This window comes from Oncorhynchus kisutch, linkage group LG28 (assembly GCF_002021735.2).
Source record: "Oncorhynchus kisutch isolate 150728-3 linkage group LG28, Okis_V2, whole genome shotgun sequence".
Lineage (NCBI taxonomy): Eukaryota > Metazoa > Chordata > Actinopteri > Salmoniformes > Salmonidae > Oncorhynchus > Oncorhynchus kisutch.
Genome location: NC_034201.2, coordinates 51,812,667 through 51,831,722, shown reverse-complemented (window position 1 = coordinate 51,831,722; position 19,056 = coordinate 51,812,667). Strand labels below are relative to the sequence as shown.

The 19,056-nt window shown below is 45.6% G+C and overlaps 1 protein-coding gene across 1 annotated transcript in view; it reads left to right on the top strand.

Moving 5' to 3' along the window:
* The first annotated feature begins 15,094 nt into the window (after positions 1–15,094).
* LOC109884815 (large neutral amino acids transporter small subunit 4) overlaps positions 15,095–19,056 on the top strand; it is a 38,848-nt gene continuing 34,886 nt past the window's right edge. The window contains exons 1-2 of the mRNA XM_031807763.1: positions 15,095–15,205; positions 16,721–17,158. Of these exons, the coding sequence (XP_031663623.1) occupies positions 16,999–17,158 (160 nt within the window). The 5' untranslated portion in view covers positions 15,095–15,205; positions 16,721–16,998. The remainder of the gene's footprint in view (positions 15,206–16,720; positions 17,159–19,056) is intronic.

The window sequence follows — 19,056 nt, the reverse complement described above, 5'->3', positions numbered from 1 at the left end:
TTTTTTAATTTTTTTATTTATTTCACCTTTATTTAACCAGGTAGGCTAGTTGAGAACAAGTTCTCATTTGCAACTGCGACCTGGCCAAGATAAAGCATAGCAGTTTGAACAGACAACACAGAGTTACACGTGGAGTAACCAATTAACAAGTCAATAACACAGTAGAGAAAAAAAAGGGGAGTCTATATACATTGTGTGCAAAAAGGCATGAGGAGGTAGGCGAATAATTTCAATTTTGCAGATTAACACTGGAGTGATAAATGATCAGATGGTCATGTACAGGTAGAGATATTGGTTTGCAAAAGAGCAGAAAAGTAAATAAATAAAAACAGTATGGGGATGAGGTAGGTGAAAATGGGTGGGCTATTTACCAATAGGACTATGTACAAGCTGCAGCGATCGGTTAGCTGCTCAGATAAGCAGATGTTTGAAGTTGGTGAGGGAGATAAAAGTCTCCAACTTCAGCGATTTTGCAATTCGGCGGCCAAATGAGGTGTTGGCTTTAGGGATGATCAGTGAGATACACCTGCTGGAGCGCGTGCTACGGATCTGTGTTGCCATCGTGACCAGTGAACTGAGATAAGGCGGAGCTTTACCTAGCATGGACTTGTAGATGACCTGGAGCCAGTGGTCTGGCGACGAATATGTAGCGAGGGCCAGCCGACTAGAGCATACAAGTCGCAGTGGTGGGTGGTATAAGGTGCTTTAGTGACAAAACGGATGGCACTGTGATAAACTGCATCCAGTTTGCTGAGTAGAGTGTTGGAAGCAATTTTGTAGATGACATCGCCCGAAGTCGAGGATTCGGTAGGATAGTCAGTTTTACCTAGGTTAAGTTTGGCGGCGTGAGTGAAGGAGGCTTTGTTGCGGAATAGAGAGCTGACTCTTGATTTGATTTTCGATTGGAGATGTTTGATATGAGTCTGAAAGGAGAGTTTACAGTCTAGCCAGACACCTAGGTACTTATAGATGTCCACATATTCAAGGTCGGAGAACCATCCAGGGTGGTGATGCTAGTCGGGCATGCGGGTGCAGGCAGCGATCGGTTGAAAAGCATGCATTTGGTTTTACTAGCGTTTAAGAGCAGTTGGAGGCCACGGAAGGAGTGTTGTATGGCATTGAAGCTCGTTTGGAGGTTAGATAGCACAGTGTCCAAGGACGGGCCGGAAGTATATAGAATGGTGTCGTCTGCGTAGAGGTGGATCAGGGAATCGCCCGCAGCAAGAGCAACATCATTGATATATACAGAGAAAAGAGTCGGCCCGAGAATTGAACCCTGTGGCACCCCCATAGAGACTGCCAGAGGACCGGACAGCATGCCCTCCGAATTGACACACTGAACTCTGTCTGCAAAGTAATTGGTGAACCAGGCAAGGCAGTCATCCGAAAAAAACCGAGGCTACTGAGTCTGCCGATAACAATATGGTGATTGACAGAGTCGAAAGCCTTGGCAAGGGTCGATGAAGACGGATGCACAGTACTGTCTTTTATCGATGGCGGTTATGATACGTTAGTACCTTGAGTGTGGCTGAGGTGCACCCGTGACCGGCTCGGAAACCAGATTGCACAGCGGAGAAGGTACGGTGGGATTCGAGATGGTCAGTGACCTGTTTGTTGACTTGGCTTTCGAGACTGTCATAATATGACAACCAGCTAGATCTACTGTCTCTATGATATTATTACAGACCAGGTAGATCTACTGTCTCTATATATTATTACAGACCAGCTAGATCTACTGTCTCTATTATAATATGACAGACCAGCTCTATGTACTTTCTATGTCTCTATTATATTATGACAGACCAGCTAGATCTACTGTCTCTATTATATTAAGTCAGACCAGCAGATCTACTGTCTCTATTATATTATGACAGACCAGCTAGATCTACTGTCTCTATTATATTATGACAGACCAGCTAGATCTACTGTCTCTATTATATTATGACAGACCAGCTAGATCTACTGTCTCTATTATATTATGACAGACCAGCTAGATCTACTGTCTCTATTATAATATGACAGACCAGCTAGATCTACTGTCTCTATTATATTATGACAGACCAGCTAGATCTACTGTCTCTATTATAATATGACAGACCAGCTAGATCTACTGTCTCTATTATATTATGACAGACCAGCTAGATCTACTGTCTCTATTATATTATGACAGACCAGCTAGATCTACTGTCTCTATTATATTATGACAGACCAGCTAGATCTACTGTCTCTATTATATTATGACAGACCAGCTAGATCTACTGTCTCTATTATATTATGACAGACCAGCTAGATCTACTGTCTCTATTATATTATGACAGACCAGCTAGATCTACTGTCTCTATTATATTATGACAGACCAGCTAGATCTACTGTCTCTATTATATTATGACAGACCAGCTAGATCTACTGTCTCTATTATATTATGACAGACCAGCTAGATCTACTGTCTCTATTATATTATGACAGACCAGCTAGATCTACTGTCTCTATTATATTATGACAGACCAGCTAGATCTACTGTCTCTATTATATATGACAGACCAGCTAGATCTACTGTCTCTATTATATTATGACAGACCAGCTAGATCTACTGTCTCTATTATATTATGACAGACCAGCTAGATCTACTGTCTCTATTATAATATGACAGACCAGCTAGATCTACTGTCTCTATTATATTATGACAGACCAGCTAGATCTACTGTCTCTATTATATTATGACAGACCAGCTAGATCTACTGTCTCTATTATATTATGACAGACCAGCTAGATCTACTGTCTCTATTATATTATGACAGACCAGCTAGATCTACTGTCTCTATTATATTATGACAGACCAGCTAGATCTACTGTCTCTATTATATTATGACAGACCAGCTAGATCTACTGTCTCTATTATATTATGACAGACCAGCTAGATCTACTGTCTCTATTATATATGACAGACCAGCTAGATCTACTGTCTCTATTATATTATGACAGACCAGCTAGATCTACTGTCTCTATTATATTATGACAGACCAGCTAGATCTACTGTCTCTATTATAATATGACAGACCAGCTAGATCTACTGTCTCTATTATATTATGACAGACCAGCTAGATCTACTGTCTCTATTATATTATGACAGACCAGCTAGATCTACTGTCTCTATTATATTATGACAGACCAGCTAGATCTACTGTCTCTATTATATTATGACAGACCAGCTAGATCTACTGTCTCTATTATATTATGACAGACCAGCTAGATCTACTGTCTCTATTATATTATGACAGACCAGCTAGATCTACTGTCTCTATTATATTATGACAGACCAGCTAGATCTACTGTCTCTATTATATTATGACAGACCAGCTAGATCTACTGTCTCTATTATATTATGACAGACCAGCTAGATCTACTGTCTCTATTATATTATGACAGACCAGCTAGATCTACTGTCTCTATTATATTATGACAGACCAGCTAGATCTACTGTCTCTATTATATTATGACAGACCAGCTAGATCTACTGTCTCTATTATATTATGACAGACCAGCTAGATCTACTGTCTCTATTATATTATGACAGACCAGCTAGATCTACTGTCTCTATTATATATGACAGACCAGCTAGATCTACTGTCTCTATTATATTATGACAGACCAGCTAGATCTACTGTCTCTATTATATTATGACAGACCAGCTAGATCTACTGTCTCTATTATATTATGACAGACCAGCTAGATCTACTGTCTCTATTATATTATGACAGACCAGCTAGATCTACTGTCTCTATTATATTATGACAGACCAGCTAGATCTACTGTCTCTATTATATTATGACAGACCAGCTAGATCTACTGTCTCTATTATATTATGACAGACCAGCTAGATCTACTGTCTCTATTATATTATGACAGACCAGCTAGATCTACTGTCTCTATTATATTATGACAGACCAGCTAGATCTACTGTCTCTATTATAATATGACAGACCAGCTAGATCTACTGTCTCTATTATATTATGACAGACCAGCTAGATCTACTGTCTCTATTATATTATGACAGACCAGCTAGATCTACTGTCTCTATTATATTATGACAGACCAGCTAGATCTACTGTCTCTATTATATATGACAGACCAGCTAGATCTACTGTCTCTATTATATTATGACAGACCAGCTAGATCTACTGTCTCTATTATATTATGACAGACCAGCTAGATCTACTGTCTCTATTATATTATGACAGACCAGCTAGATCTACTGTCTCTATTATATTATGACAGACCAGCTAGATCTACTGTCTCTATTATAATATGACAGACCAGCTAGATCTACTGTCTCTATTATATTATGACCGCCCAGCTAGATCTACTTTCTCTAATTATATTAATGACAGATCCGGTTAGATCTACTGTCTCTATTATAATATGACAGGCTATCTAGATCTACTGTCTCTATTAGATTATGACAGACCAGCTGATCTAACTGTCTCTATAATAATATTATACGAGAACCAGCTCGATCTACTGTCTCTATGATATAGTACATAACAACCAGGTCATCTACTGTTCGCTATTATTTGACGACCAGCTAGATCTACTGTCTCTAATTATAAATAAGAAGACCAGCTAGATCTACTGTCTCTATGATATTATTACAACCAGTAGATATACTGTCTCTATTATATTATGACAGACCACTAGATCTACTGTCTCTATTATATTAAGTAAGACACTAGATCTACTGTCTCTATGTTTATGACAACCAGCTGGATCTACTGTCTCTATTACAGTAATGAAAAGACCAGCTAGATCTAACTGTCCCTATTATAGCATGACAGACCAGCTAGATCTACTATCTCTATTATATGTGAACGGATAGCTTAGATCTACTGTCTCTATTATATTATGACAGACCAGCTAGATCTACTGTCTCTATTATATATGACAGACCAGCTAGATCTACTGTCTCTATTATATTATGACAGACCAGCTAGATCTACTGTCTCTATTATATTATGACAGACCAGCTAGATCTACTGTCTCTATTATATTATGACAGACCAGCTAGATCTACTGTCTCTATTATAATATGACAGACCAGCTAGATCTACTGTCTCTATTATATTATGACAGACCAGCTAGATCTACTGTCTCTATTATAAATGACAGACCAGCTAGATCTACTGTCTCTATTATATTATGACAGACCAGCTAGATCTACTGTCTCTATTATATTATGACAGACCAGCTAGATCTACTGTCTCTATTATATTATGACAGACCAGCTAGATCTACTGTCTCTATTATATTATGAAGACCAGCTAGATCTACTGTCTCTATTATATTATGACAGACCAGCTAGATCTACTGTCTCTATTATATTATGACAGACCAGCTAGATCTACTGTCTCTATTATATTATGACAGACCAGTTAGATCTACTGTCTCTATTATAATATGACAGACTAGCTAGATCTACTGTCTCTATTATATTATGACAGACCAGCTGGATCTACTGTCTCTATTATAATATGACAGACCAGCTAGATCTACTGTCTCTATGATATTATTACAGACCAAGTAGATCTACCGTCTCTATTATATTATGACAGACCAGCTAGATCTACTGTCTCTATTATAATATGACAGACCAGCTAGATCTACTGTCTCTATTATATTATGACTGACCAGCTAGATCTACTGTCTCTATTATATTATGACAGACCAGTTAGATCTACTGTCTCTATTATAATATGACAGACTAGCTAGATCTACTGTCTCTATTATATTATGACAGACCAGCTGGATCTACTGTCTCTATTATAATATGACAGACCAGCTAGATCTACTGTCTCTATGATATTATTACAGACCAGGTAGATCTACTGTCTCTATTGTATTATGACAGACCAGCTAGATCTACTGTCTCTATTATAATATGACAGACCAGCTAGATCTACTGTCTCTATGATATTATTACAGACCAGGTAGATCTACTGTCTCTATTATATTATGACAGACCAGCTAGATCTACTGTCTCTATTATATTAAGTAAGACCAGCTAGATCTACTGTCTCTATTGTATTATGACAGACCAGCTGGATCTACTGTCTCTATTACAGTATGAAAGACCAGCTAGATCTACTGTCCCTATTATAGCATTACAGACCAGCTAGATCTACTATCTCTATTATATGATGACGGAGAAGCTAGATCTACTGTCTCTATTATATTATGAAAGACCAGCTAGATCTACAGTCTCTATCTCTATCTCTATGATTACCAGTGATGGCGAGACAACCTACAGGTATGGTGTGAGGGCTCTGGGAGTATGGTGCCTGGAAAACAACCTCTCACTTAATGTCAACAAAACAAAGGAGATGATCACAGACTTCAGGCAACAGCAGAGGGTCCACCCCCCTATCCACATCAATGGGACCGCAGTGGAGAAGGTGGAAAGCTTCAAGTTCCTTGGCATACACATCACTGACCAAAATGTGCCACCCACACAGACAGCGTGGTGAAAAAGGTGCAACAGAGCCTCTTCAACCTCAGGATGTTCAAGAAATGTGGCTTGTCACCTAAAATCTTCAAATTTTTTTACAGATGCAAAATTGAATGCATCCTGTTGGATGCCGCCTGGTACGTTAAATGCACCGCCTGCAACCGCAAGGCTCTCCAGAGGGTGGTGCGGTCTGCCCAACGTATTACCGGGCACCCAATGTCACAGGAAGGCAAAAAATATATCTATTTTTTATTTATTTCACCTTTATTTAACCAGGTAGGCTAGTTGAGAACAAGTTATCATTTGCAACTGCGACCTGGCCAAGATAAAGCAAAGCATCAATGACATCAACCACCCGAGCAACTGCCTGTTCACCCCGTTATCATCCAGAAGGCGAGGTCAGTACAGGTGCATCAAAGCTGACTGAAAGACACTGAAAAACAATCTCTATCTCAAGGCAATCAGACTGTTAAACAGCCATCACTAGCACATTCGAGGCTGCTGCCTATAGGCTTAGACTAGGAATCACGACTCAATTTAAAAATGTTTACATATCTGGCATTGTTCATCTCATATGTACAGTGGGGAGGACAAGTATTTGATACACTGCCGATTTCTCAGGTTTTCCTACTTACAAAGCATGTAGAGGTCTGTCATTTTTATCATAGGTACACTTCAACTGTGAGAGACGGAATTCATTTGCATTTTATTGCATGATATCAGTATTTGATACATCAGAAAAGCAGAACTTAATATTTGGTACAGAAACCTTGGTTTGCAATTACAGAGATCATACGTTTCCTGTAGTTCTTGACCAGGTTTGCACACACTGCAGCAGGGATTTTGGCCCACTCCTCCATACAGACCTTCTCCAGATCCTTTAGGTTACGGGGCTGTCGCTGGGCAACACGGACTTTCATCTCCCTCCAATGATGTTCTATTGGGTTCAGGTCTGGAGACTGGCTAGGCCACTCCAGGACCTTGAGATGCTTCTTACGGAGCCACTCCTTAGTTGCCTTGGCTGTGTGTTTCGGGTCGTTGTCATGCTGGAAGACCCAGCCACGACCCATCTTCAATGCTCTTTCTGAGGGAAGGAGGAAGTTGGCCAAGATCTCGCGATACATGGCACCATCCATCCTCCCCTCAATAAGGTGCAGTCGTTCTGTCCCCTTTGCAGAAAAGCATCCCCAAAGAATGATGTTTCCACCTCCATGTTTCACGGTTGGGATTCTTCTTCCTCCAAACACGGCGAGTGGAGTTTAGACCAAAAAGCTATATTTTTACTCATCAGACCACATGACCTTCTCCCATTCCTGCATCTGGATCATCCAGATGGTCACTGGCAAACTTCAAACGGGCCTGGACATGCGCTGGACTGAGCAGGGGGACCTTGCGTGCGCTGCAGGATTTGAATCCATGACGGCGTAGTGTGTTACTAATGGTTTTCTTTGAGACTGTGTCCCAGCTCTCTTCAAGTCATTGACCAGGTCCTGCCGTGTAGTTCTGGGCTGACCCCTCACCTTCCTCATGATCATTGATAACCCACGAGGTGAGATCTTGCATGAAGCCCCAGACCAAGGATGATTGACCGTCATCTTGAACCTCTTCCATTTTCTAATAATTGCACAGTTGTTGCCTTCTCACCAAGCTGCTTGCCTCTTGTCCTGTAGCCCATCCCAGGCTTGTGCAGGTCTACCTCCCCACCTTATGGAGCGGCAGCACCTCCCTGTCCTTATGGAGCGGCAGAAACTCCCCACCTTATGGAGCGGCAGCACATCCCCACCTTATGGAGCGGCAGCACCTCCCTGTCCTTATGGAGCGACAGCACCTCCCTGTCCTTATGGAGCGGCAGCACCTCCCCACCTTATGGAGCGGCAGCACCTCCCGTCCCTATGGAGCAGCAGCACCTCCCCACCTTATAGAGCGGCAGCACCTCCCCACCTTATGGAGCGACAGCACCTCCCGTCCCTATGGAGCGGCAGCACCTCCCCACCTTATGGAGCGGCAGCTCCTCCCCACCTTATGGAGCGACAGCACCTCCCATCCCTATGGAGAGGCAGCAGCTCCCATCCCTATGGAGCGGCAGCACCTCCCTGTCCTTATGGAGCGGCAGCACCTCCCCACCTTATGGAGCGGCAGCACCTCCCCACCTCATGGAGCGACAGCACCTCCCGTCCCTATGGAGCGGCAGCAGCTCCCGTCCCTATGGAGCGGCAGCGCCTCCCCGCCTTATGGAGCGGCAGCACCTCCCATCCCTATGGAGCGGAAGCAGCTCCCGTCCTTATGGAGCGGCAGCACCTCCCCACCTTATGGAGCGGCAGCACCTCACTGTCCTTATGGAGCAGCAGCAACTCCCGTCCTTATGGAGCGGCAGCACCTCCCCCCTGATGGAGCGGCAGCACCTCCCCCCTTATGGAGCGGCAGCACCTCCCTGACCTTACGGAGCGGCAGCAACTCCCGTCCTTATGGAGCGGCAGCACCTCCCCACCTTGTGGAGCGGCAGCACCTCACTGTCCTTATGGAGCGGCAGCACCTACCCCTTATGGAGCGGCAGCACCTCCCCCCTGATGGATCGGCAGCACCTACCCTTATGGAGCGGCAGCACCTCCCCCCTGATGGAGCGGTAGCACCTCCCTGTCCTGATGGAGCAGCAGCACCTCGCTGTCCTTATGGAGCGGCAGCACCTCCCTGTCCTGATGGAGCGGCAGCACCTCCCCCTTATGGAGCGGCAGCACCTCCGTGTCCTGATGGAGCGGCAGCACCTCCCCCTTATGGAGCGGCAGCACCTCCCTGTCCTGATGGAGCGGCAGCACCTCACCGTCCTTATAGAGTGGCAACACCTCCCCCTGATGGAGCGGCAGCACCTCCCCGCCCTGATGGAGTGGCAGCACCTCCCCCTGATGGAGCGGCAGCACCTCCCTGTCCTGATGGAGCGGCAGCACCTCACCATCCTTATAGAGCGGCAACACCTCCCCCTGATGGAGCGGCAGCACCTCCCTGTCCTGATGGAGCGGCAGCACCTCCCCCTTATGGAGCGGCAGCACCTCTCTGTCCTAATGGAGTGGCAGCACCTCACCGTCCTTATAGAGCGGCAACACCTCCCCCTGATGGAGCGGCAGCACCTCCCCGCCCTGATGGAGTGGCAGCACCTCCCCCTGATGGAGCAGCAGCACCTCCCTGTCCTGATGGAGCGACAGCACCTACCCGCCCTGATGGAGCGGCAGCACCTCCCCCCTTATGGAGTGGCAACACCTCCCCACCTTATGGAGCAGCAGCACCTCCCCCTGACGGAGCGGCAGCACCTCCCCCCTTATGGAGCGGCAGCACCTCCCCATTATGGAGCGGCAGCAACTCCCCGCCTTGATGGAGCGGCAGCACCTCCCCCTGATGGAGCGGCAGCACCTCCCCGCCCTGATGAAGCGGCAGCACCTCCCCACCTTATGGATCGGCAGCACCTCCCCCTGATGGAGCGGTAGCACATCCCCCCTTATGGAGCGGCAGCACCTCCCTACCTTATGGAGCGGCAGCACCTCCCCCCTATAGGAGCGGTAGCACCTCCACCTGATGGAGCGGCACCGCCTCCCCACCTTATGGAGCGGCAGCATCTCCCCACCCTGATGGAGCGGTCAGCACCTCCCCTCTGATGGAGCGGCAGCACCTCACCCTTATGGAGCGGCAGCAACTCTCCCCTTATGGAGCGGCAGCACCTCACTGTCCTTATGGAGCGGCAGCACCTCCCGCTTATGGAGCGACAGCACCTCCCTGTCTTTATGGAGCGGCATCACCTCCCCGCCCTGATGGAGCGGCAGCACCTTCCCCACCTTATGGAGTGGCAGCACCTCCCCGTCCCTATGGAGCAGCAACACCTCCCCACCCTTATGGAGCGTCAGCACCTCCCCCTGATGGAGCGGCCAGACCTCCCTGTCCTGATGGAGCGGCAGCACCTCCCCCCTGATGGAGCGGCAGCACCTCCCTGTCCTGATGGAGCGGCAGCACCTCCCCCTGATGCTGCGGCAGCACCACCCTGCCCTGATGGAGCGGCAGTATCTCCCTGTAACCCTCTAACCTCCAGACGAGCTTCAATGCCATACAACTCTCCTTCCGTGGCCTCCAACTGCTCTTAAATGCAAGTAAAACTAAATGCATGCTCTTCAACCGATCGCTGCCCACACCTGCCCGCCAGTCCAACATCACTACTCTGGACGGTTCTGACTTAGAATATGTGGACAACTACAAGTACCTAGGTGTCTGGTTAGACTATAAACTTTCCTTCCAGACTCACATTAAGCATCTCCAATCCAAAATTAAGTCTAGAATCAGCCTCCTATTTTGCAACAGAGCAACCTTCACTCATGCTATCACACATACCTTCGTAAAACTGACCATCCTACAGATTCTTGACTTCGGCGATATGATTTACAAAATAGCCTCCAACACCCTTCTCAGCAAATTGGATGCAGTCTATCACAGTGCCATCCGTTTTGTCACCAAAGCCCCATAAACTACCCATCACTGCAACCTGTCTGCTTTCGTTGGCTAACCCTCGCTTCATATTCGTCGCCAAACCCACTGGCTCTAGGTCATCTATAAATCTTTGCTAGGCAAAGCCCCACCTTATCTCAGCTCACTGGTCACCATAGCAGCACCCAACCTGTAGCACGCGCTCCAGCAGGTATATCTCACTGATCACCCCCAAAGCCAATTCCTCCTTTGGCCGCCTTTCCTTTCAGTTCTCTGCTCAAATAACTGGAACGAACTGCAAAAATCACTGACGCTGGAGACTCATATCTCCCTCACTAACTTTAAGCACCAGCTGTCAGAGCAGCTCACAGATCACTGCACTGGCTACGGGGAGCATACAACCAGGTAAGGTTGGGCAGGCTTGGTACTCAAGAACTCCAGTGCGCCTGCACGGTCCGGTCTGTCCGGTGCCACCTCCATGTACCAGCCCTCCGGTGGCAGCCCCCTGCACCAGGCTGTCTCTATGTTTCATCCCTACAGGTGCTCCCGCCTGTCCAGCGCTGCCAGAGCCTTCCTCCTGCCCAGTGCTGCCAGAGTCTCCCGTCTGTCCTGAGCTGCTGGAGTCTCCCGTCTGTCCTGAGCTGCTAGAGTCTCCCGTCTGTCCTGAGCTGTCAGAGCCACCAGTCTGTCCTGAGCTGTCAGAGTCGCCAGTCTGTCCTGAGCCGTCAGTCAGCCAGGAGCTGCCAGAACCGTCAGCCAGCAAGGAGCTGCCAGAGCCGTCAGTCAGCCAGGAGCTGCCAGAGCCGTCAGTCAGCCAGGAGCTGCCAGAGCCGTCAGTCAGCCAGGAGCTCCCAGAGCCGTCAGCCAGCCAGGAGCTGCCAGAGCCCTCAGTCAGCCAGGGGCTGCCAGAGCTGTAAGCCAACCAGGAGCTGCCAGAGCCGTCAGCCAGCCAGGAGCTGCCCCTCAGTCCGGAGCTGCCCCTCAGTCCGGAGCTGCCCCTCAGTCCGGAGCTGCCCCTCAGTCCAGAGCTGCCCCTCAGTCCGGAGCTGCCCCTCTGTTCGGAGCTGCTCCTCAGTCCGGAGCTGCCCCTCAGTCCAGTGGGGCCTTTAATTTGGATCTTAGACCCTAGGTTGGAGGCGAGGGTCGTCCCTCTGAAGAGGCCCTTGAAGAGGGCAATGGTAGAGTGGGGTCTACGTCCCGCACCCGAGCCGCCGCCATGAATGATGCCCACCCGGACCCTCCCCTTTTAGATTAGGTTTTTGTGGCCGGAGTCCGCACCTTTGTGGGGGGGGGGGGTACTGTCACGCCCTGACCTAAGTATTCTTTGTTTTCTTTATATATTTTGGTTAGGTCAGGGTGTGACGAAGGTGGTATGTGTGTTTTTGTCTCATCTAGGGTGTTTGAACTGTATAGTGGTTTTGTAGATTTATGGGGTTGTTTCCATCTAGGTGTTTATGTAGGTCTATTGTTGCCTAGATTGGCTCTCAATTAGAGGCAGGTGTTTATCGTTGTCTCTGATTGGGAACCATATTTAGGCAGCCATCTTCTTTGGGTATTTCGTGGGTTATTGTTTATGTCTAGTTGCATGTTAGCACTATGTTTCATTAGCAGTCACGCTGTTTTGTTAGCTTGTTCAGTTTACTTCGTGTTTTTTCGTCATTCAATAAAAGAATGCATTCATACCATGCTGCGCTTTGGTCCACTTCTTACGACGATCGTGACAAACCCTGCAAAATTGGCAGTGTATCAAATACTTGTTCTCCCCACTGTATATAGATATAGATATATATATATAGATGCTGTAGATAGATATAGATATAGATAGATATATGCTATAGATAGATGCTGTAGATATATATATACAGTGCCTTGCGAAAGTATTCGGCCCCCTTGAACTTTGCGACCTTTTGCCACATTTCAGGCTTCAAACATAAAGATATAAAACTGTATTTTTTTGTGAAGAATCAACAACAAGTGAGACACAATCATGAAGTGGAACGACATTTATTGGATATTTCAAACTTTTTTAACAAATCAAAAACTGAAAAATTGGGCGTGCAAAATTATTCAGCCCCCTTAAGTTAATACTTTGTAGCGCCACCTTTTGCTGCGATTACAGCTGTAAGTCGCTTGGGGTATGTCTCTATCAGTTTTGCACATCGAGAGACTGACATTTTTTCCCATTCCTCCTTGCAAAACAGCTCGAGCTCAGTGAGGTTGGATGTAGAGCATTTGTGAACAGCTGTTTTCAGTTCTTTCCACAGATTCTCGAATTGGATTCAGGTCTGGACTTTGACTTGGCCATTCTAACACCTGGATATGTTTATTTTTGAACCATTCCATTGTAGATTTTGCTTTATGTTTTGGATCATTGTCTTGTTGGAAGACAAATCTCCATCCCAGTCTCAGGTCTTTTGCAGACTCCATCAGGTTTTCTTCCAGAATGGTCCTGTATTTGGCTCCATCCATCTTCCCATCAATTTTAACCATCTTCCCTGTCCCTGCTGAAGAAAAGCAGGCCCAAACCATGATGCTGCCACCACCATGTTTGACAGTGGGGATGGTGTGTTTAGGGTGATGAGCTGTGTTGCTTTTATGCCAAACATAACGTTTTGCATTGTTGCCAAAAAGTTCCATTTTGGTTTCATCTGACCAGAGCACCTTCTTCCACATGTTTGGTGTGTCTCCTAGGTGGCTTGTGGCAAACCTTAAACGACACTTTTTATGGATATCTTTAAGAAATGGCTTTCTTCTTGCCACTCTTCCATAAAGGCCAGATTTGTGCAATATACGACTGATTGTTGTCCTATGGACAGAGTCTCCCACCTCAGCTGTAGATCTCTGCAGTTCATCCAGAGTGATCATGGGCCTCTTGGCTGCATCTCTGATCAGTCTTCTCCTTGTATGAGCTGAAGGTTTAGAGGGACGGCCAGGTCTTGGTAGATTTGCAGTGGTCTGATACTCCTTCCATTTCAATATTATCGCTTGCACAGTGCTCCTTGGGATGTTTAAAGCATGGGAAATCTTTTTGTATCCAAATCCGGCTTTAAACTTCTTCACAACAGTATCTTGGACCTGCCTGGTGTGTTCCTTGTTCTTCATGATGCTCTCTGCGCTTTTAACGGACCTCTGAGTCTATCACAGTGCAGGTGCATTTATACGGAGACTTGATTACACACAGGTGGATTGTATTTATCATCATTAGTCATTTAGGTCAACATTGGATCATTCATAGATCCTCACTGAACTTCTGGAGAGAGTTTGCTGCACTGAAAGTAAAGGGGCTGAATAATTTTGCACGCCCAATTTTTCAGTTTTTGATTTGTTAAAAAAGTTTGAAATATCCAATAAATGTCGTTCCACTTCATGATTGTGTTTGATTGTGTTTGATTGTTGTTGATTCTTCACAAAAAAATACAGTTTTATATCTTTATGTTTGAAACCTGAAATGTGGCAAAAGGTCGCAAAGTTCAAGGGGGCCGAATACTTTCGCAAGGCACTGTATATATATATATAGATAGACATATGCTATAGATAGATGCTGTAGATATATACAGATAGATATATGCTGTAGATATATATATATATATATATATATACTGTATATATATATATATATATATATATATATATATAGATAGATTGATGCTGTAGATATATAGATGCTGTAGATATATATATAGATAGATATATGCTGTAGATAGATATGTATATATTTATACTGTATATATAGAGAGATAGATGTAGATATATATATAGATAGATTCCATCCTCATCTCTGCTCTGCTTTGTCTTTCTGTTTCTGTGACTGTTTGACTTTACTATTGGAATGCAGGATTCCCTGATAAACATCGTCAGTTATTGCTGAGTAGATTATCCTGGCTAAATATATACAATGAAATGACTTCACTTTTATAAATGCCCAGTACCAAATCATTTAAGCTATCTGAATCAAAACACAATCTTTGTCAATATATTTCCTGTACCTCAGCTCTCTGTCTCTCTCCTTTGCTCCGTGGACCCCGTAGAGGGCGACTGTGAGGGGAAGCTCTGATTGGCTGCAGCAGTTTTCCAGCAGGACCTCAGAAAGCCAATAGTAAGATAGAGATTCAGGGTGCGTATAAAAGACTTCCCCGTCAAGATGCCAGTACGACTGACCAGGACCATATCAAGACAAGAAGCCCTCAGAAGAGTTCTGAACAACATCCAACTGAACTCCTGTGTGTATCAGGGACTAGGCTACCGGTAGGTAACTTACCTGTAATGGAGTCATACCTGTCTTCACTTAGGATACTGTTAGTACAAACTGTCTATGATGAATAGATTACAATAGGTGTTAATGTTGTATGTTAATTAATGGGCTATGGAGTTACTGTTATTTCTTGTTATTCTTTTTCCGTGTAAATAATAAGATATAGAAGCTTGGAATAACTCGTCTTTGTACTTCCATTGGTGAAACCGTGTAGCCCATGTATTTCTCTGGGCGTGAGGTATGTGGACCCGAGTTTAAAAGAAGAAGATCTGGGCAACAGAATGTATTAATGGACCATGTTGCTGAATTCAGCTGTCCACTAACTGTCTAGGTCATTATGAGCTAATGGTTTGTCCTTATTCTCTCAAGCAGTTTTGTCTCCGGAGTTATGATTAGAAGAGTGCCGACGGGTCACAAACCATCAGTTTGTTTGTCTGGCATTTGTTTGCAGTGCTATTGTGCTGCGGATGGGATGCACCGTTGGGCAGATAATGTATTGAGAGAGAGAGAGTTAGAGAGAGAGAGGGGGGAGGGAGGGAGGGAGGGGAAGGAAAGACAGAGAGAGGGGAGAGAGAGCGAGAGATAGGGGAGTGAGGGATGGGATGAAGGAGAGGGGGGAGAGAGAGGTGAGTGAGGGAGGGGAAGGAACGAGAGAGTGAGAGAGTGAGAGAGAGAGAGAGAGAGAGAGAGAGAGGGTAGTGAGGGAGGGGAAGGAACGAGAGAGAGTGAGAGAGGGTAGTGAGGGAGGGGAAGGAATGAGAGAGTGAGAGAGAGAGAGAGAGAGAGAGAGAGAGGGAGAGAGAGCCAACCAGCCAGCCAGCCCAGTTTATCCTTCATCAGTTCCCACACTGAACAGAAGTCAGTTATTGTCACCAGCGCGAAACTAACTCTCCCCTCTTACACTGACTGTTGTGGGAGACTTTGATACTGTAGCTGAACATGGGCTACCGACGTGTCACTGCTGTTAATGTGTAACTATCTACAATATAATCTAGAGGTGTTACCTAGGTAATTACACCAGGTCAGTGTGTGTCCATGTGTCCTATAGCTGAGGGGCAGAGGGAGGGGGGAAGAGGTTGAGAAAGAGTGTAAGGGGAGGAAAAGAAGGACTCTCACCATCATGAAGAGAGAGCGGGAGAAAAGAGAGAGAGTTGCATATGAATCAGCCTGAAGGTCAAAGAACCACGTGGTCACATGGTTTCACCTTTAGAGTTGTGAGATGTAATGGGGTGGGGGGGGGGGGGGGCAGCGAAGGTTCCTCTGGTGGTCATCAACTGTCAGACACTTCAATAATATAGAGGACCATGAGCATCTATAACGTAGCAGTAATCCATATACATGTGCTGTAACTGGGATCATATTGAATTTTCAACAACCACTGCCCAGTGTTCAGAACGGCTGGAATAATATCTCTCTCTCTCTCACTCTCTGTCTCTCTCTCTCTCTCTCTCTCTCACTCTCTCTCTCTCCCTCCCTCTCTGTCTCTCTCTGTCTCTCTGTCTCCACAGACCTGTGAACCCTGATCACCAGACTACTAGCTGAGGGTCTCTTGTCACTAAACATTTGCTGCTTCACTCACTTCTCCTCACTTTCAGCTCTCCCCATTCTCTGAACTTTGACCTGAGGCCTCTAGACTCCCAGTTCTCTGAACTTTGACCTCAGGCCTCTAGACTCACCGTTCATTGAACTTCGACCTCAGGCCTCTAGACTCCCCGTTCTCTGAACTTCGACCTCAGGCCTCTAGACTCCCCATTTCTCTCTCCCTATTCTCCACTCCTGTCTGGTCATGGCTCCGTCCCTGGCCACAGCATTTGCCAGGCGGTGGTGGATGGCGGTGACAGCCATCATAGAAAACCTGCTGTTCTCAGCTGTCCTGTTGGGCTGGGGATCACTACTCATCATGCTCAAGTCTGAAGGCTACTACTCCTACATGTGCAATGGAGAAGGTAAGAGCACCACCTTTGATCAAATCAAATTAAATCAAATGTATTTACATCAGCTGATATCTCAAAGTGCTGTACAGAAACCCAGCCTAAAACCCCAAACAGCAAGCAATGCAGGTGTAGAAGCATGGTGGCTAGGAAAAACTCCCTAGAAAGGCCAAAACCTAGGAAGAAACCTAGAGAGGAACCAGGCTATGTGGGGTGGCCAGTCCTCTTCTGGCTGTGCTGGGTGGAGATTATAACAATATGGCCAAGATGTTCAAATGTTCATAAATGACCAGCATGGTCAAATAATAATAATCACAGTAGTTGTCGAGGATGCAGCAAGTCAGCACCTCAGGAGTAAATGTCAGTTGGCTTTTCATAGCCGATCATTAAGTGTATCTCTACCGCTCCTGCTGTCTCTAGAGAGTTGAAAACAGCAGGTCTGGGACAGGTAGCACGTCCGGTGAACAGGTCAGGGTTCCATAGCTGCAGGCAGAACAGTTGAAACTGTAGCAGCAGCATGACCAGGTGGACTGGGGACAGCAAGGAGTCATCATGCCAGGTAGTCCTGAGGCATGGTCCTAGGGCTCAGGTCCTCTCTTCTCCACAACCTTTAACAATCTTCTCCACAACCTTTTATAAACTTCTCAACAACCTTCAATGAACTTCTCCACAACCTTCAATGAACTTCTCCACAACCTTCATTAAACTTCTCCACAACCTTTTATAAACTTCTCCACAACCTTCAATGAACTTCTCCACAACCTTCATTAAACTTCTCCACAACCTTTTATAAACTTCTCCACAACCTTCATTAAACTTCTCCACAACCTTCAATGAACTTCTCCACAACCTTCAATGAACTTCTCCACAACCTTCAATGAACTTCTCCACAACCTTCATTAAACTTCTCCACAACCTTCAATGAACTTCTCCACAACCTTCAATGAACTTCTCCACAACCTTCATTAAACTTCTCCACAACCTTCAATGAACTTCTCCACAACCTTCATTAAACTTCTCCACAACCTTCAATGAACTTCTCCACAACCTTCATTAAACTTCTCCACAACATTCAATTAACTTCTCCACAACCTTCAATTAACTTCTCCACAACCTTCAATTAACTTCTCCACAACATTCAATTAACTTCTCCACAACATTCAATTAACTTCTCCACAAACGTTAATACACATCTCCACAACTTGTAGCAGGGTGATTATTCAGAGTAATGTGAACGTGAGAACTGTGTTTCACGCTCTCCTGAATGTGAGTGGTTTCTACATTAACACATGAACATCTCTGTAACAGTCTCTCTCTCTGACATCATTCACCTCTCACACAGATATTAAAGGCTGTATTAGAAAGATGAAACATTACACATTCCAGAAATGTATAAAGAAATGTAAAGGAACATCAGGTGCCTATGAGGACCCCAGGAACATTAGGTGTCTAGGACGGAGGTCCCCAGGAACATTGGGTATCTAGGAGGACACCAGGAACATTAGGTGTCTAGAAGGAATGACCCCAGGAACATTAGGTGTCTAGGACGGAGGTCCCCAGGAACATTAGGTATCTAGGAGGACCCCAGGAACATTAGGTGTCTAGGAGGGAGGACCCCAGGAACATTAGGTGTCTAGAAGGAATGACCCCAGGAACATTAGGTGTCTAGGACGGAGGTCCCCAGGAACATTAGGTATCTAGGAGGACACCAGGAACATTAGGTGTCTAGAAGGGATGACCCCAGGAACATTAGCTATCTATGAGGGAGGTCCCCAGGAACATTAGGTGTCTATGTGGACCCCAGGAACATTAGGTGTCTAGGAGGGAGGACCCCAGGAACATTATGTATCTATGAGGGAGGTCCCTAGGAACATTAGGTGTCCATGAGGGAGGTCCCCAGGAACATTAGGTAT